This window comes from Eschscholzia californica, unplaced genomic scaffold (assembly GCF_041429995.1).
Source record: "Eschscholzia californica isolate CP2 unplaced genomic scaffold, dmEscCali1.0.p SCAF_2, whole genome shotgun sequence".
Taxonomy (NCBI): Eukaryota; Viridiplantae; Streptophyta; class Magnoliopsida; order Ranunculales; family Papaveraceae; genus Eschscholzia; species Eschscholzia californica.
The window spans coordinates 26,124,683-26,152,411 of record NW_028238309.1 but is presented as its reverse complement, the minus strand read 5'-3'; the positions used below and the strand labels follow the sequence as shown (position 1 = coordinate 26,152,411).

Below are 27,729 nucleotides of genomic sequence, written 5' to 3'. Positions count from 1 at the left end.
TTGTTAATTACAGACATATCTCTAGAAAATACTCATTAACACATTCACCTGTCTTCATTTCAAGAGTTTCAAATTCTCTTCTCAAAGCTTGAAGGACTGATCGCTTCACTCTTTCATTCCCTTGATATTTCCTCTTCATCGAATCTCATATTTGTTTCTATGTATCCTTTTGCAGAATCGTCTCAAGAATTGTCCTATCTATTGCTTGAAATAGGTAATTCTTGACGCGGGAGTGCTACATGTATAAAGTCCTTGACAAAATTCATAACTTAATGACTGATTTTCACTAAAAGACAAAAGTCGTTGATGAAAGTTTTTCAAAGTTTGACTTTGATCGGGACCGTTCACTTAGTATTTTGTCAAGAATTTTGTCAAAGATTCTTTGTACATTTAGCATTTTCCTTCTTGACGTTCATATCTTTTAGCTTCATCTCTTCGAATCATAGTCTCTCCTGACAACAATTCTTCGTTACCTTTTTCGACCAAAAGACTTTCACTTGCACTTGACATTTCTTGAATTCCCTCTGTTTAGAAGTTACTTGAAAGGCTGCAGCTTTCAGCTCTGAGACCAGATTTCCTAGAACTAAAACACTAGCAAAGATATAACTCAACTTTATTAAGTTTCTGATTGGCATATATATATATATAGCCCATAACACCTCTCACTAACACTCACATGTTACAAAGGCATAGGTCAAATAACAGCTTCCTAAAGAATAGGATTCATTCAAAACTGAAAAGAAACTTAAGTAAACTAAAGAACTGACTAAGTAAACCAAGTAAATCTAAAACTAATGTTTACCCTTACAGCCTTTCAGGAATCACAATGTGAAAGGACAAAGGTGGGTGCTAATAGGTTATTGGGCGCCCAGAGATTTTCGAGTTTTTGCCTACCAGCGGGCCCGCCCCCTAATAACCCAAGTAATTAGAAGCGCCCTTAGCATTACCCAAGTAAAATTGGTGAAGTGCCAGGCCAGACCAAGTCTATAATTCAAACCGTTTCTAAACTACCATCCTGAAACTTCTCTCCAATTAATCCAACACTAAAATTTTCTCTGCTCCTATTTAACCTTCATATTCCTCCCCTGACCTACACTTTCTCTCCCTAATTTTTTTTTATCTCTGCATCTGAATCTAGTTTATGATATTTCTAAATTTTCATCTTTCCCAAACTCACCCAAATTTTGTTATTTTAATTAGTGAATCTTGATTTATTTTCAAGATTTAATGGATAATAATAACAATGAAAAACCTTCAAATGTGGAAGAAAATTCAGATGGAATCGATTGGAGAACCCATTTTTCAAATGAAAATCGACAATTGGTCATTTCAAAGATGTAAGTTTTCAGTTTGTTCTTGATTAATTAATATCATGTTTAATTTGTTCTTTCTTTTTATGTTTATTTTCCACGGTTTTATTTAAAAATATTAAAACATTCTTGAATTTAAATAGTTTGAGTTTGCTTAATTAAATATAAGTCCTTTTTGTTCTTTGTTATATAAACCAAAAAAACCTAATAAGAAAATCATGTTTTTTCTTTTCAATAAACCTAATAGTAGTTTTATCCCCTAGGAACAAACCTAGTAAATGAAAAAACTTGTTATTCAAAAATGCCACATCTGTCTTGCTAGTAAAACTTACAAAATAAGTGTTTCTCGAAAAATCTTACATATGTAATAGCGAAAACTTAACCAAAAGTGTTGATTTTTTTCATTTGGCAATGTTGGGATTTCTTTAACCTCATCTTAAACAAAAAAATTAGGAATAGGTCATAATATGACAAGCGATATCTTAATTGGACAAGCGATATCTTAATTGGTCAAATTCTTCGAAGTTTTCTAGACTTCGCTTAACATGTTTCTCACTTAAATATCTCTAAAAAGAAAAAGAGACAACTACTTTGTAGTGAAGTCATTACAGCTAAAGAGAAAAAAAAAGAATAATGTTGGTCATTTGATCGAAACAAAACGTTCAAAGAGATAGGAAACATGTTAGGTTAAATTAGCTTTAACTATGTTAAGTTAATTATAGTGTCTTCAAAGAAAACTAGGACAAATATAGATTTTACTTAATTTGTGATCCAAACTGCTAAAATTGTTAATGTGACCCTCTAATATATGCAATTCCCATTCGTTATGAATAACTTGTAGTGTGGAGAGCATAAAGAAACACGTCTCGGATCCTTTGGATGAGCGCTCACAGGAACTCAGGGAACTTGCTATAAGATTTGAGGAGAAGTTATTTTCTGCTTCCTCAAGCCAGGTAAATTGATATATTCACCAAAACTTTGATCGGTTAAATTATGGCCGTGATATTTCTGGAATGTTTTACGCAACTTTACTTCTATATAAATGAAAATCGGTAGTGTAAACTGATATCGAGTTTGATCCCTAGTTAAAACAACGTAGAACCGATAATGTGGTGCTTCTTCCTGAAAAAGATTATTTTATATCTTGCTCTTATAATGTTTCAAAATGACATTATCTTTTTTGGACGAAATTTTTTGCATTTTAGTTCAACCTATTAGATATAATGTGGATTAGTAAATTGTGCTATTTCTCCGTTAGCTGTGACGAAGTATGCTACTGTGTCCTTATTGTTAGATGTATTTGAAGGATATAATTTTCTGATCCTTTTTAACATATATCAGGCTGAATATGTCCGACGAATATCCATGAAGATGATAACTATGGATAAAAAGCCTCAGTCTAGTGAAGAAGTTAGTTCTTTACCATCAACCTCAACTTGCAGCAACCAAAACCCATCAGATTCAGGTAATATTTAAGTGAAAATTTGTTCTTATAAACTTTAATATGTGAGTATTGTGTTGCTTTCACACGAATTTTTGGAATGAACCTTTGAGGGAATTGTAGTTTTTTACCTTTCGACTCTCACGAATTTGACAATTTTGATCCATAATTTTACCAACTTTTCTCTTTAAATTTTTATCTTTTTAACCGATCTTTGTGATCGTGAATGTTGTGTGTTTGTTTCTATGATTTGCTTTCTTAACACCATCTAGTTCTGAATTCGGAGGTAGTTTTTTTTTCTTCATTTAGTTAGTCTAATATCATGTGGTTCATTGAGAGTACTTTTGTTATTTCTCTTGGTCGTAATGTATTTCAAATAGCCGCTTCTCAAAGTGAACAGTCTCAAGTGGGTAACCGTGGGTTGCCAGTATCAATTCCATCGGCAAATCAACCACAAACGAAGTTATTACCACAAGCTATTGATAACAACATGGCATCAACTGGAGCTCAAATTTCAGGCAATTTGAACCCTTCTATAACAGGTTTATCCGATAACGCTGTGACGTCTGGTGTTGGTCAAAGTTACAACATGCAAAACTTGATCGGTAATTCAGTCGGGCCATATGTCCCTTCCAATATTTTTGCCAATACACAACGACAAATTCAAGGAAAGTCGAATATGCAACAGGTTATGACCCAACAGCAACACCAACAACAGTCTCAAAACTCGAATCAGTTTGTACAGAACTATCAACATCCTTCTCTGAAAAAACGCCGAGGAAATGTTCAACAGTCGCTAATTCAGCAACAACAACAACAACAGAATTTAATCCAGCAAATTCAATTGCAATCTTCCAAGCAACCATCGGGTACCAACACTGAAGACTCAAATCAGACTACTCTGCAACAATCACAATCTGGGTTTATGCAAACTCAACAATCTACTTCCCAACAATTGATACCAACAATACTTCAACAAAATCCGCAATCGAGTTTACGTCAAAGACTGTCACAACATTCTCTAAACACCCACCAAAAACAACAACAAACACAAATGGCTCAACAGTCGATGATACCCTCACAGCACAATCATTTACTTGGGCAGGTAAATAATGCCATGGAGCAGCAGCAGCAGCAGCAGCATCAGCATCAGCAACAGAAATGGTTTGGACGACAAAATTCTCTATCAAGTATGCAACATCAGCAGCAGCAACAACAGGTAAGCTTCCCCCTCCAAACTGTTTTCCAACTCCTTAAGGGTCTAAGATTTATCGATTTAATCATTATTTGAAAGATTGACCCCTTGTACGAAATAGCAGATAACTTAACGTAAAATTCCGTAACTCAAGAATAATGTGGTCTTAATGTCATTTTGGACCTTTTGAGTCAGACAAAATAAATCCAAAGTAAGGGCTCATTGTCTGAAATAACATGAAACGACTATTATGCTCCTAACGAACCTAAAAAACAACTCAGACTCAAACGACTCAGTTTTAAACAAGACAAACTCATGTGAGTCAGATTCAGACAATGAAAAACCAACACCTCCTTAGTTATTAAGTTCTTCAACTTTATTTACACGATTTATTTTTGGCTCAACTATTACTATATTACTTACACCACAATACGACATTGAATAATACTCCTAAATACACTTAAGTCACACGTAATTCCTATTGAAGTGACTGCAAGTATGTGAAAGGTCCAAGTATAAGATACAAGTAGCCATATCTAACAAGGGAAAAAATATCATAAAATGCCCTCTCTCTGTCACTAATGTTGTTACTGGAAAACCGACAGGTTTTGTGTCAAAATGATGTCTTGAGTTTTCATCAACAACAGTTGGGGTCTCAGAACAATGTACCTGAACTCAAGCAGCAGCAGCAGCAGCAGATGCTTGGGAACCAAACTGGTATTCCGAACATGCAGGCACATCAGCAGTCAATGCGTACTCTCCAAGCGAGAGGTGCAGCACAACAACAAACACCAGCAATGTTATTATCGACACAAGGGCAGCAGGCACAATCGTTGAGGCCACCACAACCAACACATTTACAACAACAAATAGGATTAGAAAAACAGACAAATTTTTTTCAGCAAGGATTTATTCAATCTCAAAACCCAATTGATCAACAAAAACAATTTCTTCAGCTGCAAAGAATGCGTCCTGAGACATCATCAAGTATGTAATTTCGTTTTTAACTCTCGTTTACCTTTATAAAATCGTATAAGGATTGTAAACAGAGTGTAAGAGTAATGAAGAAAATAATATTGTCCTATCTTTCTTCACAATGGTTACACCCTGTTTACATTTCTATTTTCTCGATATTCTTTTGCCGTGTTCATATCGCTAAAACTACTTGATAAGTGCTAAAACATACTTAAATGTTGAAGGAATTCTCATGTTAAATGTCTCATAGCTGTTTTAATTTACCTTTTTAGCCTTGCTTGGTAGATGAGTTTTATATGAAAATATGTATTTTTTGTACTCATGCATCGAATGTGAGGAAGATAACTGTAGAGACCGGAAAAGCTCAAAAGAGTGTGAGGTCTCAGTATGCTTTTAAGGGTCTAAACTCGTTCGGTCATTTAAAGACCGAAAACAAAAACCTTTGCTACTTCCATTACTTGGCTGACTAAAATATTTTTAATTTCAACTTATTTTGGTGGGATAGCATTAGTAGATTCAATGCCTTCAAGAGGACAAACAAGTGGAGGTGATGAGCAAGAAGAAGTCTTTCAGAAGGTGAGGTTGCTTATAGTTAACCACCACTTTTTTATTGTTCACTTCTTCATTAGTTTTTCTGTTTTGTTCGTTTCAACTAATATTTAGTACATCATTATGAATTGAACCAACACATACAACTCTACCACCAATTAACGTTTCGGAGTTCCACTGTCTCCCAAATGACTGTTATGCTCTCAAATCTATATTACTAGATCTCCTTGATATTCATCCGGGTTATACGCCCTAGGTTAACCCAAGTTTGTATAGTTAACCAGCACCCGATCCCGGGAATAGTATAGTCGAAGAATCTTGGCATGGAAAGCTAAATAGGGGGCAATGTTTTTTAGAACGGAAAAGAGTTCTATATACATGAATTTCTTTGTCTTTTTGTATCACATTCTTTTTATTGGTCGATAGCATCACATCATTTCCAACTTGTTTTCCAGTTCTGTTCATGGAAAACGCGTATTAATTTTCGTGTTTTGAAATTGGCATGTTATATTGTCACCGTTTTTTCTTGCAGATGAAATCCTTGAAGGAAATGTACTTATCTGATTTGACTGAGATTTACAAAAGGACCACCGGAAAACTCCAGCAGGTACTATTTATTTTATCTCCCTCGCTTAATCCGAATATTATAATCCATTTGTTGGTTACTTTGTAAATCAATATTGTTTGATTTGTACAGGCGACAAAACCCGAAGAAGTGGAGTTACTGAAAAGGAATAAGTTAGTACTAGAACGACTTATTAGTTACTTACATGCACCGAAACATAATACTCCAGTAAATTCCAAGGAGAAGCTACTTCATTGTGAGAAACAAATTCTCCATATTATGAAACTGTATTCTCTCAAGAGATCTCTTTCGTCCCAACAACAACAATTTCAGCTACCCCGTGATCACATATCAGAATCTGAAGTATCTCCTTTGAAGCATCAAGAAAACCAGATAAAGCCCCAGACACAAATAAAAAACTTACGAAGTTCACAACAGATAATGCATCAAAATATCGTGTCAAATATGCAATATGGTTCAATGTCTTGTTTGCCGAACCATATGGGGATTCCACCTGTTCATCCAAGTACGATGAATACACTAAGACCTAATATGACGAGTTCATGTCAACAAACAAACGTTAATACTTCGTCGGCGAATATTACGAGTATGTTACCACCTAACATGATTCATCATCAACATATGAAGCAACGACAAGAACATCAATTCATGCAAACACCACAACTGAAGCAACATTTTCAGCGTAAGTTAATGATGCAGCAGCAGCAACATGAGCAGCAGATACTAAGGCAGCAAAGCCAAGAACTTCCTATACTTCAGCAACAACAACATAACTCAAACGGGCATCAGAAGTTACCGCAACCGACTCATTCACTGGTTGAACAAATTCCCCAAGTTCATCAGTCGGGTGAAGTTTGTGAGTCGACGACAGTTATCTCAGGTATGGGTATTAAATTTGTCGACATCATACTCAAAACCAATTGGCAATGAATGAAGAGGCCAAGGATGTTATATTTTTGGCCTAAATACTACCCTTTGTACGTGTGAGACTAGTCTCACTGCCCCTTCATGTTTGGCTTTTTTTAGAGCCTAACACGTGTTTTAATTGACGACCTGGAGAATACGTGACCATGCGGCCTACAACATGTGGGGCTAGATCTGGTACCAAATTAGGTTTGTGGATATTCAACTCAAAACCAATTGGCAATGACTTGAAGAGACCCTAGATATTAGATTTTTGGTTGTGAGAATACCCTTTGTATATGTGGTAAATTGACCATGACTAATATATGTGGAACACTTCCAGAACATCTCTCATCAGTTCAAGACCCGGGAAATAACCATCAAGAACTGAAAACTTGTGCTACTTTTCCTATTTCTTCACCTCAGCTACTTCAAGCCTTGTCCCCACAACTGTCTCAGAATTCTTCTCCACAGATAGACCAACAAGTAACATTTGTATCTAAAGAAGGAACACCATTTCAATCTACCCATTCCCCATCTATTAAACTTTCTCCATCCTCGCCATTGGCTTCATACCCTTCATCAAACAAGCCTGAAAAACAAAACTCCGGTCTTTCTCCACTCTCTGATGGTGCAAATAATGGACAATCACAAACACCCAATTCACAAATTCCTCATGTAAAACCTCTCGTTATTACCACACCCGAGGTTTCCGCTTCACCATTTTTGGAGGATTTTATTAGTTCAGACAACAACCGAGGTAGAGCGTCCACAATCGTATCTGATAAGCCAATCGCATTAACTAATCCTACACAACACCTATATGAAGTGGTTAGTCTACTTAATTTCTATTCGTATATTTATATTTGGGTACTTAAATTTTTGCTGAGTTTCTTCTCTGATATAGTAAAACCATTTTCAACGTCAGGTTAAATCGTTATCACTTAAAGCAACTTATAGTGCTGCAATGAAGGACATCGGTGCAGCAACCAATATGGTTGATATGATGACAGGATCTGTACTTGGTAATGGATCTAGAGCTTCTATTGGTGAGGACTTAGCAGGTATAACAAAGTCCAATTTGCAAGATACGTACTTTATCTCATTCGATGGAATCGACAAAAAAAAGAAATCTTCGGTTATTGTAAATGGACCCGAGACATCTGAACTAGAATCAACTGCAACATCTAGAATCAAGAGATGCAGATTTGAGGTACACTATATTTCTTCATAATTAATCGCTATCCAATTTAATCAACATTCGGTCTTTTGAAATAAAAGTATGGGTACTTTATGTTGCAGATGAATCCTGCACTTCTGCAAGAAATCAATGAGATAAACCAGAAGCTAATTAACACTGTGGTTGATATAAGTGATGAGGATATCAATCTTAATGCATCTCCTGGAGAAGGTATTGAGGGCATAATCATCAAGTGTTCATTTAGCCCGATAACTCTCAGTTCCGAACAGGTACATTTCAGCTATAACAATAAGGAATATGAAGTTTCTTGTTTCGGCTAAATAACGTTTTTTTTTCTCTTCTATTACGGTTGTGCAGATGCCCGTCTTACCAATACACTTGCTCATCTCCGATAAATATCCCGATTGTTCCCCCATACTCTTAGACAAGTCTCCTGTCAAACTAAGGTAAGTGAAAGTAAATCATTGATTTTCATTCGAGAATCGGGTTTCTTCTTGAGAATGTCCCTCGTGTCCATATAATCAGATACAAGTCCTGAAAATTTTGTATTTTTCAACTTTTATATTATTAACTCAGAAATGCTTTTCTACTTAATATACCCGCATATCCCCATAAACGGGACCAACGTTTCTCTAACAATGAGCATGTTCTCTTCTTTGTTAACTTGCATGTATTTTGACTACAGGAACGAGTATGAAAATCTAGTGATAAAGGCAACATCAAAGTTTAATACATCCCTTCGTTGTCTGTCGGAGCCCATATCACTTGAAGAGATGGCTCGATATTGGGATGCCTGTGCATACGAAGTAGTGAATGAATATGCTCGAGAAAATGGAGGAGGGAACTTCAGCTCGAGGTATGGTAGATGGGAAAAATACGTCAGTGCTGCTTGATCTTCGTCATAGTCATCATATCTTCTGATCAGAACAAGTTGATTTCGAACAGCATAATAGTCAATGCTATTGCTACCTACCTTAGTGTTATCATGGAATGATAAATGGTTTCGTGTTGGCGACAACATTTATCGATCAGGGTTTTGAATAAAACACGAGATTGACGAAAACTAGAGCTATTTAGGGGAAAGCCCAAAATGGATGTTTTTTGTTCTCACAATTTGATTTTTCATTTGTAAATAAAATTACCTTCTGGAGGCCAATGACTGTCAAATTATATCAGCATTTCCCAATCGATTAATATTGAAAAATTCCTCAGGATTGTCGAAGTCATGTCTTATTCAAATCTGTTAAATTATCTAAAAATTAAAACTTTCGAGAAGTTACTACTGTTTATCATTTTGACCGTGAAGTTCAACATTTCCATTTATATAAGACGCATTCCTCTTGCGAGGAATGCGCTTACAGTCTATCAGAGAGGGTTTATAAAGATTTAAATTTGGGAAATGTTATATACGCTTATCATTTCTACCTATCACTCACATCTCCTTTGACTTCAACAAAACATGTCTTGGATGTGAGTGTATATAACAAAAAATATGAGTGCATTATAAATTTCCCTTTAAATTTTTGTTACAATTCTTTTCCATAGGAGCCCACATATTTTGCCGTAGGCCCATCCCTCTCTTAGCACCCCTGTGGGCCTCGGACAGGGAAATCCGAGGGCACTCAGACTGGCCCAAGTCTGGGATGTTCTAACCCCATAAGGAATAGACCCAGTCCAAATGCCCTGGGACTCCTGTCTGAGCAGCACTGGCAGAGGTCGTGCCTATGGCAAATTTAGGGCGCGCCTATAGACCCTCCTTATATAGTTTTGCCTTTATAAATGATTGTATAGATGTTTTCGTAACAATGGCTTCTTTTTACACACTAGTTAGTACAATATCATCCAGCGGGCCATGTATATTTTACAAAGATTGGCATCTTCAATTTCTTGAGAAGCAATATATTGGTGATTTATGTCAAGTGTTGTGGCATATTTTGACCTAATAAAATGATTTTGCAAGAAAATTATGAAAGGGGTAATGGCTGAGAAAGAATGGTCGTTCAGGGCCAAAAGAATCTGGTACAAACCCAAAAATAAAAACAAGTGGAATATCAAGGTTCTTTGGGTCAAAAAAATAGTCTGATTGCAGTTTAGGCCATCACATACCAAATGCAGTGTTTTGCTATTCCTAAAGGCATTTGCACTAGCATTGAGTCCATTCAAAGGACCTTTTGGTGGGGAAAAACCAAAACTAACCACACTCTCAACTGAGGTGCCATATGCAAACCAAAAAAACTAGGAGGGTTGGGGTTTCGTCTCCCACTCCTCGATAACCAAGCTTTTCTTAACAAGATCAATTGGCGTCTCCTCAACAATCCTCAGGCTATATGGGTTCAAGTTCTCAAAGGGAAGTACTTCCCTAAGTCGAGAAATCCTTCTCCTCCTAAGGCTACCCACTCGTGGCCCTGGAAATCTATCAGCAAGCAATTCCCTCAAATGGAGAAGTTAGTTTTCTGGGATGTTAATAACGGTAATTAATATCTGGCATGACTACTGGATTCCCAATCACCCCCTCCCATCACGAACCATAGTGGGTCAACGCTGGAATGGGTTTCGCAACTAATTACTAATAACCAGTCGGATATGAATATTATTACTAATTGTTTTGACAATGAGATTTGCAGATCTATAGCCAGCATTAATCTACAGGAAGACCAAGAGGATAAACCAATCTGGACCTTAACTAAAACAGATAACTTCTCAATTAAATCTATGTACAACTTTCTTAAAACAGGTAGCACTGAACCACATCAAGATCAAAATGATTGGTTATTCATTTGGAACATAAATACCATTCCACGTATAAAACTATTTTTATGGAAATGTTGTACCAACAGCTTACCAGTTAGAGATAAGATTGGGAAATTTGTTGGAAATTATTTCACCTGCATTAATTGTAATGAAATGGAAACTATTGATCATGTGATGTTACATTGTACTTTCGCGAAAGCTATATGGTTTCATTTTCAGATCGGATCAATTGTCCACTGTTACACAGTGGATTAAACAATGGAAAACTCTAGATGAGGAAACAATCAATCTATATGCTAAAATACTATGGTTTATTTGGAAGGCCAGATGTGAGAATTGTTTTTCCACTAATAAACAAGATCCCATACAAATGATCTCACGGATCAATAATGCTTCTACCAGACCTCTCAAAATTGAGACCATTATAAAAAAAACCAATGCAGGAAACAAACTACTACAACACAATGGAGACCTCCATCGACACCCTTCTCAAAGTTCAATGTTGACACATCCTTTGCTGCTATATCTGAACCTGCAGGAGTAGGTTGTATTATTCATGATGTAGAGGCAAAATTTATTCTAGCGGTTGCTGACGTAGTCCGAGGTCAAAACGCTGAAGAATGTGAAGGATTAGCTATTTATAATAGCATGCTATTGGCACAACAGTTGGGATTCAACCATGTTCATATAGAAAGCGATAACCTAGCAGTCATTCAGTGCATCAATGGTCAGAGTATGGGACTTCAATGGCAAACACAGAAGATAGTGAAACAAGTGGTCGCCCTCAAGGACAAATTCGCAGCGATAATATTTACTTTCACTCTGAGGGAAGGCAACATCCAGGCAGATGCGCTTGCAAAATGGGGCAGAAAATATAGGAAAAAAGAAATTTGGAATGTTTTACCTTCTTTTGTTCCTAATTTACTATAAACTCTATGTATACTTTTAGTTCTTTATTGCTATTATCTTTCATCAAAAAAAAAATACCAATATCGACCAGAAATTTTATTTATCCACGTGAGTAACATTCATAATTTTCTAATAATGACAAAACTACCATGCAGTACAAACAGTTGTCTGTTTTCTACAAAATCATATATGTTCTGAGTTATGACGGTGTCTTTTGATCTATTCTAAATTTTGATACAACTTTAGCTATTTGTTTAGAGTTATGTTTGATGATTTTTCGTTTTACCTGATGTTTTTTGTAAATGTTTATGATGTTTCTTTCGTAAATTAGATTTGCTTCCCAACCATCTGTTTTTCGATACCAACGGTCGTTTGTTCAACACAAAAAAATTGTTTGTTCGATATAAAACAGTTGTTTGCTCAATACAAATAATTTTTGGCTTTATACAACTGTTGTTTGCTCGATACAAGAAGTTCGTCCGATGGGACAAACATATTATCTACAATAGAATGAAAAATGAAAACATTTTGTATGGTACAAGCAAATCGATATTTTATGATTCATCTGATGTTTTTTATATATGTTTGTGATGTTTTGTAAATCAGATATGTTTTCTAACTATTTGTTTGCTTGGTACAAATAGTTAGTTGATCGATACGAAACAGTTGTTTGCACAATACAAAACAGTTGTTTGCACGATACTTCATACAAATTGTTGTTTGCTCGATACAAACTGTTGGGCCAACGGGACAAACGTGTTATCTGGAAAAGTGTTGTGACAAAATCAAGTAACCAAGAAAAATATAATCAAAAGTAAATAATGATACTGAACACAAGAGATTTATTTGGTTCAGTTTGTTAAACCTACTCCACGAAGGACAATGACACGGTGATTTTCACTATAATAAGAATGACAAGTTAGACAAATAATTTGTGAGAGTGAATGAGATATCTCTAGGGTTTCTGTTTATATAGCCGCAGAAAATCCTAATCTCACCGCCTCTCTCTTTCTAAAACCGAAATATACATGGATACCCTTAATATTGATAACCGCATTAACCGAAGCTTTGCCTCGTAAATAAGGAGGTTAGCCCTACTAGACGGGTCCAAAGTTTCATGTCGAGGCTTGTGGGTATTTAAACATTACTCTGAAAGCGAGTTAGCGGGTCACAAACTGGGATAGATATCAACCCATAGTCAAGACTCGTTCAACAATACTCCACATTGACTTAAATACGCCACCTTGACATGTATATGCACCATCATATGATCAACGCCTTCCACCATTGTCGCACTAGCCCTGAAAAGGTTGGCCCTCAAAAATGCCCTCAACATCTGTAAATCTCAATTAAGTCTAAGCAATGCTTAAACTTGAAAGTTCGCACTGCTTTGGTCAAAATATCAGCTGCATTTTCTCCCATTGATACCTTCTTCATTGTGGTCTTTTATTCCTTAATCACATCTTGGATACATTTGATTTTTAGTCAAATGAATCGCACTCTAGTTATCACATTAGACTTTTGTCAACTCCTACTTCAAACCTGACTCACCAACTAAACCCCTCAACCATATTACTTCCTTCTCTGCCTTTGTTTTTGCCATGTATTCAGCCTCAGTCGTAGACATAGGAAGTACTTACTGTAGTATTCCTCTCCAACTTATGGCACTTCCACAAAGAGTGAAAATATAGCATGTTAGTGATCTCTACTTATTTTTCATTTTTTTTGAATTGGTCAGCGTGTCTCGAACCCTTGACCTCTAGGATGGTAGACTATACCTCTAACCACTCTCAAACCAAGGGTTGTTGACTGATCTCTTCTTATTATGATCTACTAAGAAATATAAATCCACATATCCAACTACTGACCCTGAAGTATCTCAACTTCTGTCATAAACCAGACCAGTATCCGTCGTACCACCCAGATATGGTAGTACAATTTAACATCTTGCCAATGACCCCTCCCAGTTCTGTCCATGTATCTGCTGACTACACTAACGACATGCGAAATATCCAACTTCGTGCAAACGACAACATATATAATGCTACCCACTGCACTTGCACAAGGCACCCGCATAAGACATATCCTCTATCTCCTCATCAGTTTCTGGAGATAACTTCCCTGAAAGCTTGAAATGTGTTGCCAATGAAGTACTCACAAGATTTTCCTCTTGCAGTCAGAGATATTCCAACACCTTCCCGATGTCTACTGAGACAAAAATAATTCTTCAGCAGATTAATACCTACACATATCCAAAATCTTCTTGGATGCACCCAAGTCTTTCTTGTCAAACTCAACCCTTAACTGCCTCTTTAACTTGTAGATTTCAGGCATGTCCTTGTAAGCTATCAGAATGTCATCCACCTATAGGAGCAAATATATATAAGAACCATTTGATAGTTTTCTGTGATAAACACAACTATTATATTTGCTTCTACCATACACAGATTTCTGCACAAACACACATGGTCTTCCTTGTGTTAGATTTCAAACCCCTTTTACAAATTTCTTCTTCCAACACACCATATAAGAATGAAGTATAAACATCAAGTTGTTCAAATTCTAAATCATTCAGAGTAGCCAAAGCAAGTAATACTCTAATTCAAACTCATCGCAATGGCCTCAATACATATTCTGCATTTTCATGTCAAAATGTCAAACTTATCACCTGGAATTTTACTTCACCTATTGGTTTGAATTTCTTTATGTCTAAATTTCAAACTAATTAGGCATTTTAGGTGGCCAGTAAATGTCAAATCAAACTTGTCTAAAACTTACGTCTAAGATCCTTAGTATTGGGCCCATTGCAATGAGTTATTTTTTGACGATAACGGAATCTAACGATTTTATATCTAGATAAGAATAACTTTAGGAAAGGAAAAGAAAAATAGAAAGATGAAAACGAAAAGTGAAATTGAGTGCTACAGTTGAATAATTGTTAGATTCTTCTCTTTAACAAATATTATAGCTTATAGGAATCTTATCACAATTTTAGTGGCACTTTTTTTTCCTCTTGTGAAGCTTTATCTGGATAGCCATGACAAACTACACTTTGAAAATCACATTAGTTCAAAATTTATATAGATGATTGTAACGTGAAATTACATTTTACAAATACTTTGCTCTTTGTACTAGACAAACATACACATTATTCTACATCTTTAATTAAGTTGTTTTTCTATTAATAAAGGGTTAATTCCGTTTTGGCCCCCGATTTGTGACCAACTGGCCGTTTTGGCCCCCAATTGTGTCCGGCAGTTCGTTTTGGCCCCATTTTCCTGTTTGGCCCCAACATATTTTTGTAAGCTTCTCCATTCTACCCTTATGGCAATTTTGTAAATTAAATGTATTTTCTTTCTCTTTGTCCACCTCACTAAGCAATTGCCACGTCATATTCGTCCACATAAGGTCGCCGGAAAATGTCGTCGGAAAATGTCGCCGACGACATCATTTCCGGTGACCACCATTTTTTTTTTTTTTAACTTCTTCTTCTCCAACCATCTCCTTCTTCTTCTCCAACCATCTTCTTCCTTCTTCTTCTCTCTCTCTCCTTCCTCTTCTCTCTCTCTCTCTCTCCCTCCTTCTTCTTCTCTCTCTCCTTCTTCTTCTCTCTCTCCTTCTTCTTCTCTCTCTCTTCCCCTCTTCTCTCTCTCTCCCACTCTTCTCTCTCTGTTAGGTTTCCGGAAACCTAACAGAGAGAGAAGAGGGGGAGAGAAAGAGAAGAGGGGAAGAGAGAGAGAAGAAGAAGGAGAGAGAGAAGAAGAAGGAGAGAGAGAAGAAGAAGGAGAGAGAGAAGAAGAAGGAGAGAGAGAGAGAGAAGAGGAAGGAGAGAGAGAGAAGAAGAAGGAAGAAGATGGTTGGAGAAGAAGAAGGAGATGGTTGGAGAAGAAGAAGTTAAAAAAAAATGGTGGTCGCCGGAAATGATGTCGCCGACGACATTTTCCGGCGACCTTATGTGGACTAATATGACGTGGCAATTTCTTAGTGAGGTGGACAAAGTGAAAGAAAGTACATTTAATTTACAAAATTGCCATAAGGGTAGAATGGAGAAGCTTACAAAAATATGTTGGGGCCAAACAGGAAATTGGGGCCAAAACGAACTGCCGGACACAATTGGGGGGCCAAAACGGCCAGTTGGTCACAAATCGGGGGCCAAAACGGAATTAACCCATTAATAAAAGATGACAAAAAACATACAACTACGATAGAATTGACAACACAAGTAGTGCGCCACAATTTAACACACCTTTTAGTACATTCTTCTCAAGGATTAGCTATATGATTACATTATTATGTCGTGTTACGTGTAGCCAAGATACACTGAACTTCCACAATGTGAAATGTCAATAATTAACTTAAATGTCATACAAATCTGACTACATCCAAACCTATTTTTGTAAACAAAAGAATTACACAAGTAAAATAGACAATCTTATAACATACATCACACAACTATCCTACAGGTTATTATTTATATCCTTAATAACACAATTTCAACAAGTCATAGATTTCTATATTGAATGAATCAAGGGTTTTTTAGAGAATGACCCCCATTTATTTAGCTATATTAGGGGGACACCCCTAAAAACATTCTCGTTTAGGCGTTAACCCCCAAAGCTCATATTCCGTTCAATAGCCATGAAGTAGTGGTCGTGTGAATCACATGCTCGATTTCTGACTAAAATATCCCCGTCCTAATTTTTAGTATATGACTCCCATTTATTTAGCTATATTAAGACTACACTCGCAACCAAAATACTTTGTCCATTCGAATAGTTTATCCCGAGCCAATACCTTTCCATCTCACGATCGGTCGAATCACCCTAGTTACATGTCGAACCACTAACTCCGATGTTCGCCCATAGACTGGGTCATGCTCCCCTCTAGCCAGAGGCCAAAGCTAGATCTAATCCATGAATGACTCTGGTTGGTTCACCCTTGTTACGTTCTCTGTCTCATAAGTCTCAGGTTCGGATATAGATCAGGTCATACTTTCCCCGAGCTAGAGCCAATCAGCGAGTGACTCTGGCCGAGGTGTCACTTGTACTTCGATTATAGGGTGCATCGTGTTTTTACCAGTCCGAGGTAGTTGTACCCAAAAATTACTTGTATAGGTCAAGTTCAAGTTATAAATCCACCAAACAGAACCCAAAAAAGAATGAAAGAACAACTAGTAGTAGTTGTACCCAAAAATGGTGTAATTGGTTTCAAAGTCTCTGTTTTATAATTGTTTCTCACAAAAAATCTGATCTTGAATCTTTTAATCATGTTTTAAGGAGTTGGTATCCATTTCTTAGACATGGGTTTCGAAGAAAAGATGAAATCTTAGAAATTTTTTATAGAGAAGAACTGAAATCTAGAATAGAAGTAGAAGAAATTGAAGAAGAAGGAGAAGCAATCAAAGAAAAAGAAACCGATTCAGAAATTCATCCATGTTAAATCGGTTTTCGGATTGTCCTTCAACAACTAACCAAGATCCAGAGCAGAGCAAAATAACAGAACTCAAGTTGACAATGAAGAAGAACAAAAACAAAAAATTGTGAACTCCATATTGAAACCAGAACCCATTTGCTTAGGTTCAGCAGATCCACAATCTGAAGAAAAATCTGAATTTTATAGTGAAATTTTTAATATTGAAAGCATCACTTATTCCAAAAGAAGAAGAAGATATTACAGGTTGTGAAGTTGATGGTTGAGAGGAAGAAGATACTTGAGAAATAGGTGGTTGTGAAGCTCCAAGTGGTATTTTGGTTGGGGGTGTAGTCCTAATATAGCTAAATAAACGAGGGTCATATACTAAAAATTAAGACGGGGGTATTTTGGTAAGAGATCGAGCATGTGATTCGCACGACCACTACTTCACATCTGTATTTCCACACAAACCAAATAGCTATAGATATAGTTTCAATAGTGTTTAGGGAAGTAGACTTGTCTCTGTTTGTATCAGTGCTAAGAGATAATTGAAACCAATCTTCAAAGTTACTAATGCTCTGTGTAATTCTGTAGATATCACTGAATTCTCCTACAATTGTTTTAACAAATGGACATTGAAAGATGAAGTGCATTTGAGTTTCCTCTTCTTGTGTGTATGGAGGACATAAGGAGGAGAATTCCTTGTTATATTTGTTGAGAATGTGATTAAGTGGTAGAATGTTACGAGCTATCTTCCACATAAACATGAAGATTCTTGGGTGTAGTCTAAGTGCCCACAATTGTTTCCATATGGGTTGATTTCTGGTGGTTTGGTTTCCGGTAGTGTGAATTAGATGTTTGTAAAGGGAGGAAACAGAGTACTCACCAGAATTTGCTAGAGTCCATCTTTGTTTGTCTCTGCTATGATTCAAAGGGATGGTTAAGATTCTTTGTTTTACTTCTATAAGAAAAAGAGTGGATAACAGAGGTTGGTTCCATGTGTTGTCAGAATTTATCAATTGGGAAACCATGGTGTATCTTGGATCCTGCTCAGGCAAATCTCTGTGGGATAAGCCAGGTATCCAATTGAGAGTCCATATATTAACTTCAGTCCCATCACCAATGTCCCATAATATATTTTGATCATTTGGTTCTGATTTCTTTGGACAGTCTTCCAGAGCAAGGAGGAATTGGATTGGTTTGGTGGGGCTGGGTTCCTTCATTTAAATGCCTGAGTAGATTTTTTGAGAAATTGTTTTGTCCAACTAATGGGATTTTGGGGGGGGGGGGGGGGGGGGGGTGAATGATGGTGGGGTTGTGGATATAGTGGTATTTGATCGATTTATTGTTAGTAATGGTAATGGAGGCACTAGTGAGAATCTTAGTGGTGTTTGGGGTGGTGGTTTGAGGGTTTTGCGCAGGGTTTGATGACAAGAGGGATTCCAGAGTGGGGGGGGGGGGGGGGGGGGGGGGGTGAGTGTTGTGATTTGCAATTTTCCGGTTGTAGTTGTGTGTTGATCTTCCAGAACTTGACATGGGTACGGTGGGTGATCAATAACTCTGCAAAATAGACATGTTGATATGGAGAAAGGAAAAAAAACTGTATTCACCTTTATTATTTTATTTAAAGTGTATGTACATAGTTTTGACATTTATGTAGTGCTATATTTTAACTTATCCATGTTATCTCTATTTCTTTAGTGTATTTTTTTGTGTAAGCATTAACGGCTCTGATATAAAATGTTAAAAATCAAAGTCTACTCAGATACTTTCCCCAATCAATTAGTTCGATTTTCGTGTCTGATTCCCTCTTCCTCTAAATAGACTTTCTTCACTCTCTTAAATCTTAATTAAAGTTTGATTCTTATTAGATCCGAATTATTTATAACTTCGCCCTAATCGAGCAAAGCTCTCCTCTCAAGAAAGTAGATACAGTATTTTTTAAAATTAAACTGTTTTAATGAATAGTCGTAACGGAACGGTCCAAAATTATATCGGAAGGATCAGTTCCTATAATCCTCAACCTCAACTCAAAAATGGCTTCCCGTTTTCTGAATCTCTCTCTTCACTTTAACCCTCTTATAAAACCACCATCCCAATCCAAACTCTTCTTCTCAGTTTCATCTTCTCGAACCTTCTCTGTTTCATCAAAAATGACTTCCACTACTAAAAAGGTAAATCATCTCTCCCCATCTCCCTCTTAATTTTCTTTCTCATCGTCCATCCGTTGGAAATTTCATATTTTCTCTCTCGCTCTTATTATTTGATTAGGTCTTGTTTCCGATTGCCCATGGCAATGAACCGATGGAAGCAATAATGACTATTGACATCCTTCGAAGAGCTGGAGCTGATGTTGTTGTTGCATCTGTTGAAAAAGATCTTGTGATTAAAATGACCTGGGGGATGAAGCTTGTTGCTGATGCTTTCATTACTGATTGTGCTGATACTACTTTCGATCTTATCACTCTTCCGGTTCGTTTATCTCCTATTCTTGGATAATTTTGATACTAACTAGTTTATGCTTTAGGTAAGCTAGGGTTTACAGAATATGCGTATTTTGTTTTGATAATTAATTAGATCATTCTTTTGTGTTGCTTTTAGTGTTAGATGAGGTCAGAAAGGATTTGTATAGTAGAATAAAGAAAAACTTTTGGATTTAATGAAGATGTAGTAATATTTGAAAACATGCCCTAATTTCTGATCATGAAATATTTGAAAACATGTTCTGATCATGAACCAAACATGCCCTAGTTTTGTTTTGTTATACAAACCAAAAAAACCTAATTAGAAAATCATGGTTTTTCTTTTCAATAAACCTAATAGTAGTAGTTTTATCCCCCTTGGAAGAAACCTAGTAAATGAAAAAACTTGTTATTCAAAAAATGTCACATCTGTCTTGCTAGTAAAACTTAAAAAATAAGTGTTTCTCGAAAGCGTTGATTTTTTCATTTGACAATGGTGGGACTTCTTTAACCTCATCTTAAACAAAAAAATTACGAATAGGTCATAATATGACAAGCGATATCTTAATTGGTCAAATTCTTCGAAGTTTTCTAGACTTCGCTTAACATGTTTCTCACTTGTCAACAACCCTTGGTTGGAGTGGTAAGAGGTATAGTCTACCATCCTAGAGGTCAAGGGTTCCAATTCAATAAAAAACATGTTTCTCACTTAAATATTGCTAAAAAGAAAAAGAGACAACTTCTTTGTAGTGAAGTCATTACAGCTAAAGAGAAAAAAAGAATAATGTTGGTCATTTGATCGAAAGAAAACGTTCAAAGAGATAGGAAACAATTTAGGTTAACTTTGGCTAGGTTAAATTAGCTTTAACGATGTTAAGTTAATTATAATGTCTTCGAAAAACTAGGACAAATGAAGATTTTACTTAATTTGTGATCCAAACTGCTAAAATTGTTGATGTGACCCTCTGATATATGCAATTCTCATTGATTATGAGTAACTTGTAGTGTGGAGAGCATAAAGAAACACGTCTCGGATCCTTTGGATGAGCGCTCACAGGAACTCAGGGAACTTGCTGTAAGATTTGAGGAGAAGTTATTTTCTGCTTCCTCAAGCCAGGTAAATTGATATATTCACCGAAACTTTGATCGTTTAAATTATGGCCGTGATATTTCTGGAATGTTTTACGCAACTTTACTTCTATATAAATGAAAATCGGCAGTGTAAACTGATATCGAGTTTGATCCCTAGTTAAAACAGCGTAGAACCGATAATGTGGTGCTTCTTTCTGAAAAAGATAATTTTATACCTTGCTCTTATAATGTTTCAAAATGACATTATCTTTTTTGGACGAAATTTTTTGCATTTTAGTTCAACCTATTAGATATAATGTGGATTAGTAAATTGTGCTCTTTCTCCGTTAGCTGTGACGAAATATGCTACTGTGTCCTTATTGTTAGATGTATTTGAAGGATATAATTTTCTGATCCTTTTTAACATATATCAGGCTGAATATGTCCGACGAATATCCATGAAGATGATAACTATGGATAAAAAGCCTCAGTCTAGTGAAGAAGTTAGTTCTTTACCATCAACCTCAACTTGCAGCAACCAAAACCCATCAGATTCAGGTAATATTACGAAACATAGAGAAGCTTTTGTTCATGACCATTGACATATAGACTTAGATCCTTGTCGTTCTTCGAGTTTTGTTGATATTTAAGTGAAAATTTGTTCTTATAAACTTTAATATGCGAGTATTGTGTTGATTTCACACGAATTTTTGGAATGAACAAGTGAGGAAATTGTAGTCTTTTACCTTTTGACTCTCGTGCTACCAATGTGGTTGGGCTACTTTATTTGATAAACAAGACACGAGTTTGACAATTTCGATCCATAATTTTACCAACTTTTCTCTTTAAATTTTTATCTTTTTAACCGATCTTTGTGATCGTGAATGTTGTGTGTTTGTTTTTATGATTTGCTTTCTTAACACCATCTAGTTCTGAATTCGTAGGTAGTTTTTTTTCTTCATTTAGTTAGTCTAAAATCATGTGGTTCATTGAGAGTACTTTTGTTATTTCTCTTGGTCGTAATGTATTTCAAATAGCCGCTTCTCAAAGTGAACAGTCTCAAGTGGGTAACCAGAACCCATTTGCTTAGGTTCAGCAGATCCACAATCTGAAGAAAAATCTGAATTTTATAGTGAAATTTTTAATATTGAAAGCATCACTTATTCCAAAAGAAGAAGAAGATACTACAGGTTGTGATTTGCAATTTTCCGGTTGTAGTTGTGTGTTGATCTTCCAGAACTTGACATGGGTATGGTGGGTGATCAATAACTCTGCAAAATAGACATGTTTTTTTTTTTTTTTTTTGTTGAAAAAATAGACATGTTGATATGGAGAAAGGAAAAAAAACTGTATTCACCTTTATTATTTTATTTAAAGTGTATGTACATAGTTTTGACATTTATGTAGTGCCATATTTTAACTTATCCATGTTATCTCTATTTCTTTAGTGTATTTTTTTTGTGTAAGCATTAACGGGTCTGATATAAAATGTTAAAAATCAAAGTCTACTCAGATACTTTCCCCAATCAATTAGTTCGATTTTCGTGTCTGATTCCCTCTTCCTCTAAATAGACTTTCTTCACTCTCTTAAATCTTAATTAAAGTTTGATTCTTATTAGATCCGAATTATTTATAACTTCGCCCTAATCGAGCAAAGCTCTCCTCTCAAGAAAGTAGATACAGTATTTTTTAAAATTAAACTGTTTTAATGAATAGTCGTAACGGAACGGTCCAAAATTATATCGGAAGGATCAGTTCCTATAATCCTCAACCTCAACTCGAAAATGGCTTCCCGTTTTCTGAATCTCTCTCTTCACTTTAACCCTCTTATAAAACCACCATCCCAATCCAAACTCTTCTTCTCAGTTTCATCTTCTTCTCGAACCTTCTCTGTTTCATCAAAAATGGCTTCCACTACTAAAAAGGTAAATCATCTCTCCCCATCTCTCTCTTCATTTTCTCTCTCATCGTCCATCCGTTGGAAATTTCATATTTTCTCTCTCGCTCTTATTATTTGATTAGGTCTTGTTTCCGATTGCCCATGGCAATGAACCGATGGAAGCAATAATGACTATTGACATCCTTCGAAGAGCTGGAGCTGATGTTGTTGTGGCATCTGTTGAAAAAGATCTTGTGATTAAAATGACCTGGGGGATGAAGCTTGTTGCTGATGCTTTCATTACTGATTGTGCTGATACTACTTTCGATCTTATCACTCTTCCGGTTCGTTTATCTCCTATTCTTGGATAATTTTCATACTAACTAGTTTATGCTTTAGGTAAGCTAGGGTTTACAGAATATGCGTATTTTGTTTTGATAATTAATTAGATCATTCTTTTGTGTTGCTTTTAGTGTTAGATGAGGTCAGAAAGGATTTGTATAGTAGAATAAAGAAAAACTTTTGGATTTAATGAAGATGTAGTAATATTTGAAAACATGCCCTAATTTCTGATCATGAAATATTTGAAAACATGTTCTGATCATGAACCAAACATGCCCTAATTTCTGTAGTAGATCATATGGTTGTCTTTTGTCTTTCTTGATTCCTGGTTTTGTTTTTTTTCTGTTGAATTTAGGGAGGACTACCAGGTTCTGAAACTCTTCGAGATTGTAAGATTTTAGAGAACTTGGTGAAAAAACAAGCGGAAGATGGGCGGCATTATGCCGCAATTTGTGCAGCTCCTGCAGTTGCTCTTCTGCCATGGGGAGTGTTGAAGGGAAAGGAAGTATGGTTTTAATGAAGTAATTCTTTTTACGCCTTTATCTTTTTCCTCATGGTGTTCTTATTTTTTGTGTTTTTTTTTACTGAATAGGCCACTTGCTTTCCCCGATTTTCGGAGCAACTATCTTCTCAAGCAACAGTTTTTGAATCGAGAGTACACCATCATGGGCAACTTGTGACCAGTCGTTCACCTGGTACAGGAATGGAGTTCTCTGTAGCTCTTGTGGAGAAATTATATGGAAAAGAAAAATATGATGAAGTTGCCAACCCATTGGTGAGATGATACTCTTCTATACTGTCTCCATTAACTAAATGTTAGGTATCCTATGAATTTATTGGTATGTGAGTATGTCTAGATAAGTTTTTCGCAAACTGAAGGAACGAGTATGATTGAAGTCATCAGTCATCACTTCGTTTCAACCATATTTGAGGGATTGATTAGCATATTACTTGGGAAGTAGAAAATTGTTGTTGTGAGAGTTTCTATTGGTATGATAATGAGTTTGTGATATATGTTATTTGAGGCCAGTTCGACAATTGTAGCTAGTGCAATCAATTTGACCAATTATCGGTTTGGGGAGTTTTCAACCTTTACTATTTTCTCTTGATTTTTTCTACGTTGTTTAGATGATACCATCTTCTCTCTCAAGTCTCAATTCTTAGTATGATTTTGGGTTGACAGCAACAAAGTTTTTATGTTGTCTGCTGTATTATGGACTGCGGTTGTTATACATGAAAAAGAACTACAAAATCTAATTGTTTGCCTTAATAAATGTTTTTCTTGATTTACTAAAGAGATCCCCCCTCGTACCATGATTCCATTAATTTATGTTTGATTGACGAAAGAAGTGTGTTAGAGGTAGATGGACATGAGCATGGAGGTTCATCTGACCAAGATCTAAACTTGTAACTTTAATGTTAAATTATCCGAAGTATGTACTAATTCTTTGTTAGTCATATATCAATAATCAATCATATATCCTTTCGTTCGAATTTTCCTTTATGAATTTTGAATATCATCTTCTGCTTCAAATGCACTACAATTTGTTTATTTCCAGATACTGCGTCACAATGATGGAGAAGAGTATACAGTGACTGAGTTGAACCCAGTGAAGTGGACATTCGAGAATGCTCCTCAGGTACTATGAATGTTCAAAGACTCAAATATTACATTTGTGTGTGATATACGTACATATTTGGTTGGTGAGTATCTCATTTTTCATTTGCCAAAAATCAGGTTCTTGTACCGGTTGCCAATGGCACAGAGGAGATCGAAGCTTCAGCGATTATTGACATTCTTCGACGCGGAAAGGCGAATGTAATAGTGGCATCGCTTGAAGACAAGTTAGAAATAGTGGCTTCTCGAAACGTGAAAATAATAGCTGATATGCTCCTTGACGAGGCAGCTGAACTATCCTATGACCTTATTGTGTTACCGGTAATTTATCTGTCACATCTTGAGGAGGCTAACTAATGAATGAGCCTTCCGTTTAACCTTATTAAGATTTTCCTCTTAGAGCTTTTCTTGGGTTTCTCTAGGGTGGGCTTCCTGGTGCCCAAGCTTTCGCAAACTCGAAGAAGTTGGTAGATTTGCTTAAAAAGCAAGCGGAGTCAAACAAACCTTACGGAGCAATATGTGCATCCCCAGCTTTAGTTCTAGAGCCCCACGGCTTACTCAAGGTATGCCCATAACTGTGCTTTTGTCGACATCATTCAACTACCTAAAATTTTAACCCCATTCCTGATCTAATGTTTCTGACTGTACAATGTGGAATAACAGGGAAAGAAAGCCACTGCATATCCAGCCATGTGTGATAAGCTTTCTGATAAGAGCGAAATAGAGCACAGAGTATTGATTGATGGAAACCTTATAACCAGCAGAGGCCCAGGGACTTCAATGGAATTTGCTTTTGCAATTGTGGAGAAGTTCTTTGGACACGACAAAGCAATGGAAATTGCAAAGGGCATACTTTTCGTCAACCCGTAAAACATTCACTTTTCCTCGGTAAATGGAAGTAAGTTGAGTGTATTTCTACAACCGGAATAAGTTCCCTTTTTGGGACAGTTAACGTTTGCTTGCATTTTAATATACCCGAATTACATGCAAGTTAGTGGTTTCAGATAAATGTGGATTTCATGTTGAAGATAATAAACTTAGACAAGCTTTAGCTATGTTATTCTATGTATGTGGCATTTATAAAGATTCTATGTGGTACTTCAAACATGTATTGAGAATCCACTATGTGGTTTGGTACCAAAATACACCATACGACATAGTTCTCCAAAAGGCCCAACTATTGGATCATCTCTACTCAAGTCCACTGGCAAGTGTGAGTGTAAGATTATCGTCTGGCGATTTATTAGTTGGGTTTGTTTCTTTGGTCCTAGTTGTTGGTTTGAACTAGGAAATACCTCAACAAACTACATATTAATGTTTGAGTGTCAGTGCATTTTTCATGAGAAAGATAATTTGGTGCTTTTTGAGTTATCTTTTTAGTAATAACTTCCTAATATTGAAAGTGTAATAGATGTCAGCTTATACATAGCTTAATAGAAATAGTTAATTAGAATATAAACACAGCGAAGAGTAAAATAATTCGACTCTGAATGTTGTGTTCTTTTGTACATAATTCGTGTTAGACAAAATTTATATATATTAGGTATAATCATGGAATGGAATGAATCAGTTTAATCATTTTCTGATTATTAACTCAGCTATAAGCCAGAAAGGAAGAGATGGTGTAATTGTAAGAAGTTGCTGGTTTAGACAAATACGAAGTGGTGCCTTTAAAGAAAGTGGTGCCTTTAGAATTAGTTAAGTCTCTCCTTAACGAACTCCGTAACATATTTTCAGATATTTTCTCTATCGCTGGCAAACTCCATATGCTAAAGGTGGGTGATTTGGGGAAATAAGAGAATTATCTAAAGGTGCAAAGACTTTCCAAAAAATTAGTCAAATGTTAAAGGGAAATCATTTTGAGTGAAATATTTCTATTTTCTTTTCTATTCTCCACAACTTTACCATCATTTTTTATCCACTCCGACAATGATTGCCGGCAAACGACCATTGTCGGTGACCTTCAATATTTTTTTATAATCTTTTTAGGTTAATTTGATATTGACCCCCAATCATTTAGTGATATTAGGACTCCACCCCAAAAATCAAAAGTATTCTGGCGTTAACCCCCAATTGCCTTTTTTCCGTCAAAAACCCGTCAAATGGTCAGTGTGCGAAGCACACGCGCGAATTGTGACAAAACTGCCCTCCATCTAATCCTACGGTGAAAATTCTTTCTCATAATCAACGGGTTTGTATTGATTCTTTTTTTATGGTTTTATTTAGTGGCTTTTCATCAGCTTTAGCTACTCCTGCATGTAAGATTTTTTTTTCTTCATACTTTTGATTTGATGGTAAATTTTGTTTATGAAAACCCTAAAATTTTGACCTTTTTTGCAGTAATTGTTAGTAAGTTTGTTTAAAATGCACTTACTCCATTTGATGGTAAATTTTGTTTATGAAAACCCTAAAATTAGTAAGTTTTTTTCAAACCCTAATTATAGGTTGATTGTTGAAAGAATTATGCAAATACCCATGATTGACTTTTATGTCTTTTCCCCAAATGGATGGGTTTAGATCAGTTTTTCATAAGATATTAGGAAATTACTGTGAAAACCTAGATCCTTGTTTTACTTTCTATTTGCTTTTGATAAGAAGCAGATCTAATCTACTTTTGAAGATTAAGATTCTGCAATTTCTCTTCTTTATTAACGAACAATAATAAAGAAGCTTCCTGTAAACGAAAACAACTCATAACTTTTGAGATAACACCCCACTGTAAATTTATTAATTAGAGAAGGACCCCCAATCGAAATTTGAAGAGAACAAAGTGTACCTCAGTTGATGAACTAGACTTAGCTCATCCTCCCATCGTTTTATCAGCAATGAACTAATTTCCTTGTCTCAACCCTCCCAAAACCTCATCATCAATTGATTGAAGCTCTTGCTTTTTATAGAGCCTTAGGGTCCCAACAGTTTGAACTTCAAGGGTTTTGGGGATGAATATTTCAACAGTTGTTTTGAAGGGCTATTTCTGGACCGTTGATCACGAGAGGTAATGTTCACTGTTGGATTAGATGGGGGATTAGATGAGGGTAGTTTCGTTACGAATCACGCGTGTGTTTCACACGCCAATCATTTAACGACAAAATGACGGAAAAAAGGCAATTAGGGATTAACGCCAG

At 36.0% G+C, this 27,729-nt stretch overlaps 2 protein-coding genes across 4 annotated transcripts; both read left to right on the top strand.

The window, feature by feature from the left end:
* The first annotated feature begins 982 nt into the window (after positions 1 to 982).
* On the top strand, positions 983 to 9,382 carry LOC147557151 (mediator of RNA polymerase II transcription subunit 15a-like). Its single transcript, XM_086658144.1, has 13 exons — positions 983 to 1,337; positions 2,152 to 2,263; positions 2,652 to 2,775; positions 3,132 to 3,970; positions 4,552 to 4,933; positions 5,427 to 5,497; positions 6,003 to 6,077; positions 6,168 to 6,936; positions 7,303 to 7,790; positions 7,888 to 8,172; positions 8,262 to 8,429; positions 8,518 to 8,606; positions 8,846 to 9,382. Exons 1-13 carry the CDS (start codon positions 1,228 to 1,230, stop codon positions 9,051 to 9,053), a joined length of 3,720 nt encoding a protein of 1,239 aa, XP_086514270.1. The 5' UTR covers positions 983 to 1,227; the 3' UTR covers positions 9,054 to 9,382.
* A 9,698-nt stretch (positions 9,383 to 19,080) lies between these two features.
* Positions 19,081 to 25,659, top strand: LOC147557150 (protein DJ-1 homolog B-like). 3 transcript variants are annotated; one of them, XM_086658141.1, is made up of 8 exons: positions 19,081 to 19,406; positions 19,504 to 19,704; positions 23,342 to 23,491; positions 23,579 to 23,761; positions 24,546 to 24,626; positions 24,725 to 24,925; positions 25,027 to 25,167; positions 25,268 to 25,659. In XM_086658141.1, the coding sequence occupies exons 1-8, from the start codon at positions 19,269 to 19,271 to the stop codon at positions 25,472 to 25,474; spliced, it is 1,302 nt and encodes a 433-aa protein (XP_086514267.1). In that variant the 5' UTR covers positions 19,081 to 19,268; the 3' UTR covers positions 25,475 to 25,659. The 3 variants fall into 3 exon arrangements, with proteins under 3 accessions (XP_086514267.1, XP_086514269.1, XP_086514268.1); XM_086658142.1 differs by lacking the exons at positions 19,081 to 19,406; positions 19,504 to 19,704 and adding exons at positions 21,903 to 22,690; positions 22,788 to 22,988; XM_086658143.1 differs by lacking the exon at positions 19,081 to 19,406.
* The last annotated feature ends 2,070 nt before the right edge of the window (positions 25,660 to 27,729 follow it).

What these genes read in the sequence shown, in the direction of transcription:
- LOC147557150 (XM_086658142.1), top strand. Translation starts at nt 22,550, where the DNA reads ATGGCTTCCCGTTTTCTGAATCTCTCTCTTCACTTTAACCCTCTTATA. An exon ending in CATTCGAGAATGCTCCTCAG is followed by an intron (nt 24,627 to 24,724) that starts GTACTATGAATG and finishes GCCAAAAATCAG; the next exon opens with GTTCTTGTACCGGTTGCCAA. An exon ending in AGCCCCACGGCTTACTCAAG is followed by an intron (nt 25,168 to 25,267) that starts GTATGCCCATAA and finishes GTGGAATAACAG; the next exon opens with GGAAAGAAAGCCACTGCATA.
- LOC147557151 (XM_086658144.1), top strand. Translation starts at nt 1,228, where the DNA reads ATGGATAATAATAACAATGAAAAACCTTCAAATGTGGAAGAAAATTCA. An exon ending in AAGAAGAAGTCTTTCAGAAG is followed by an intron (nt 5,498 to 6,002) that starts GTGAGGTTGCTT and finishes TTTTTCTTGCAG; the next exon opens with ATGAAATCCTTGAAGGAAAT. An exon ending in GTCGACGACAGTTATCTCAG is followed by an intron (nt 6,937 to 7,302) that starts GTATGGGTATTA and finishes GAACACTTCCAG; the next exon opens with AACATCTCTCATCAGTTCAA.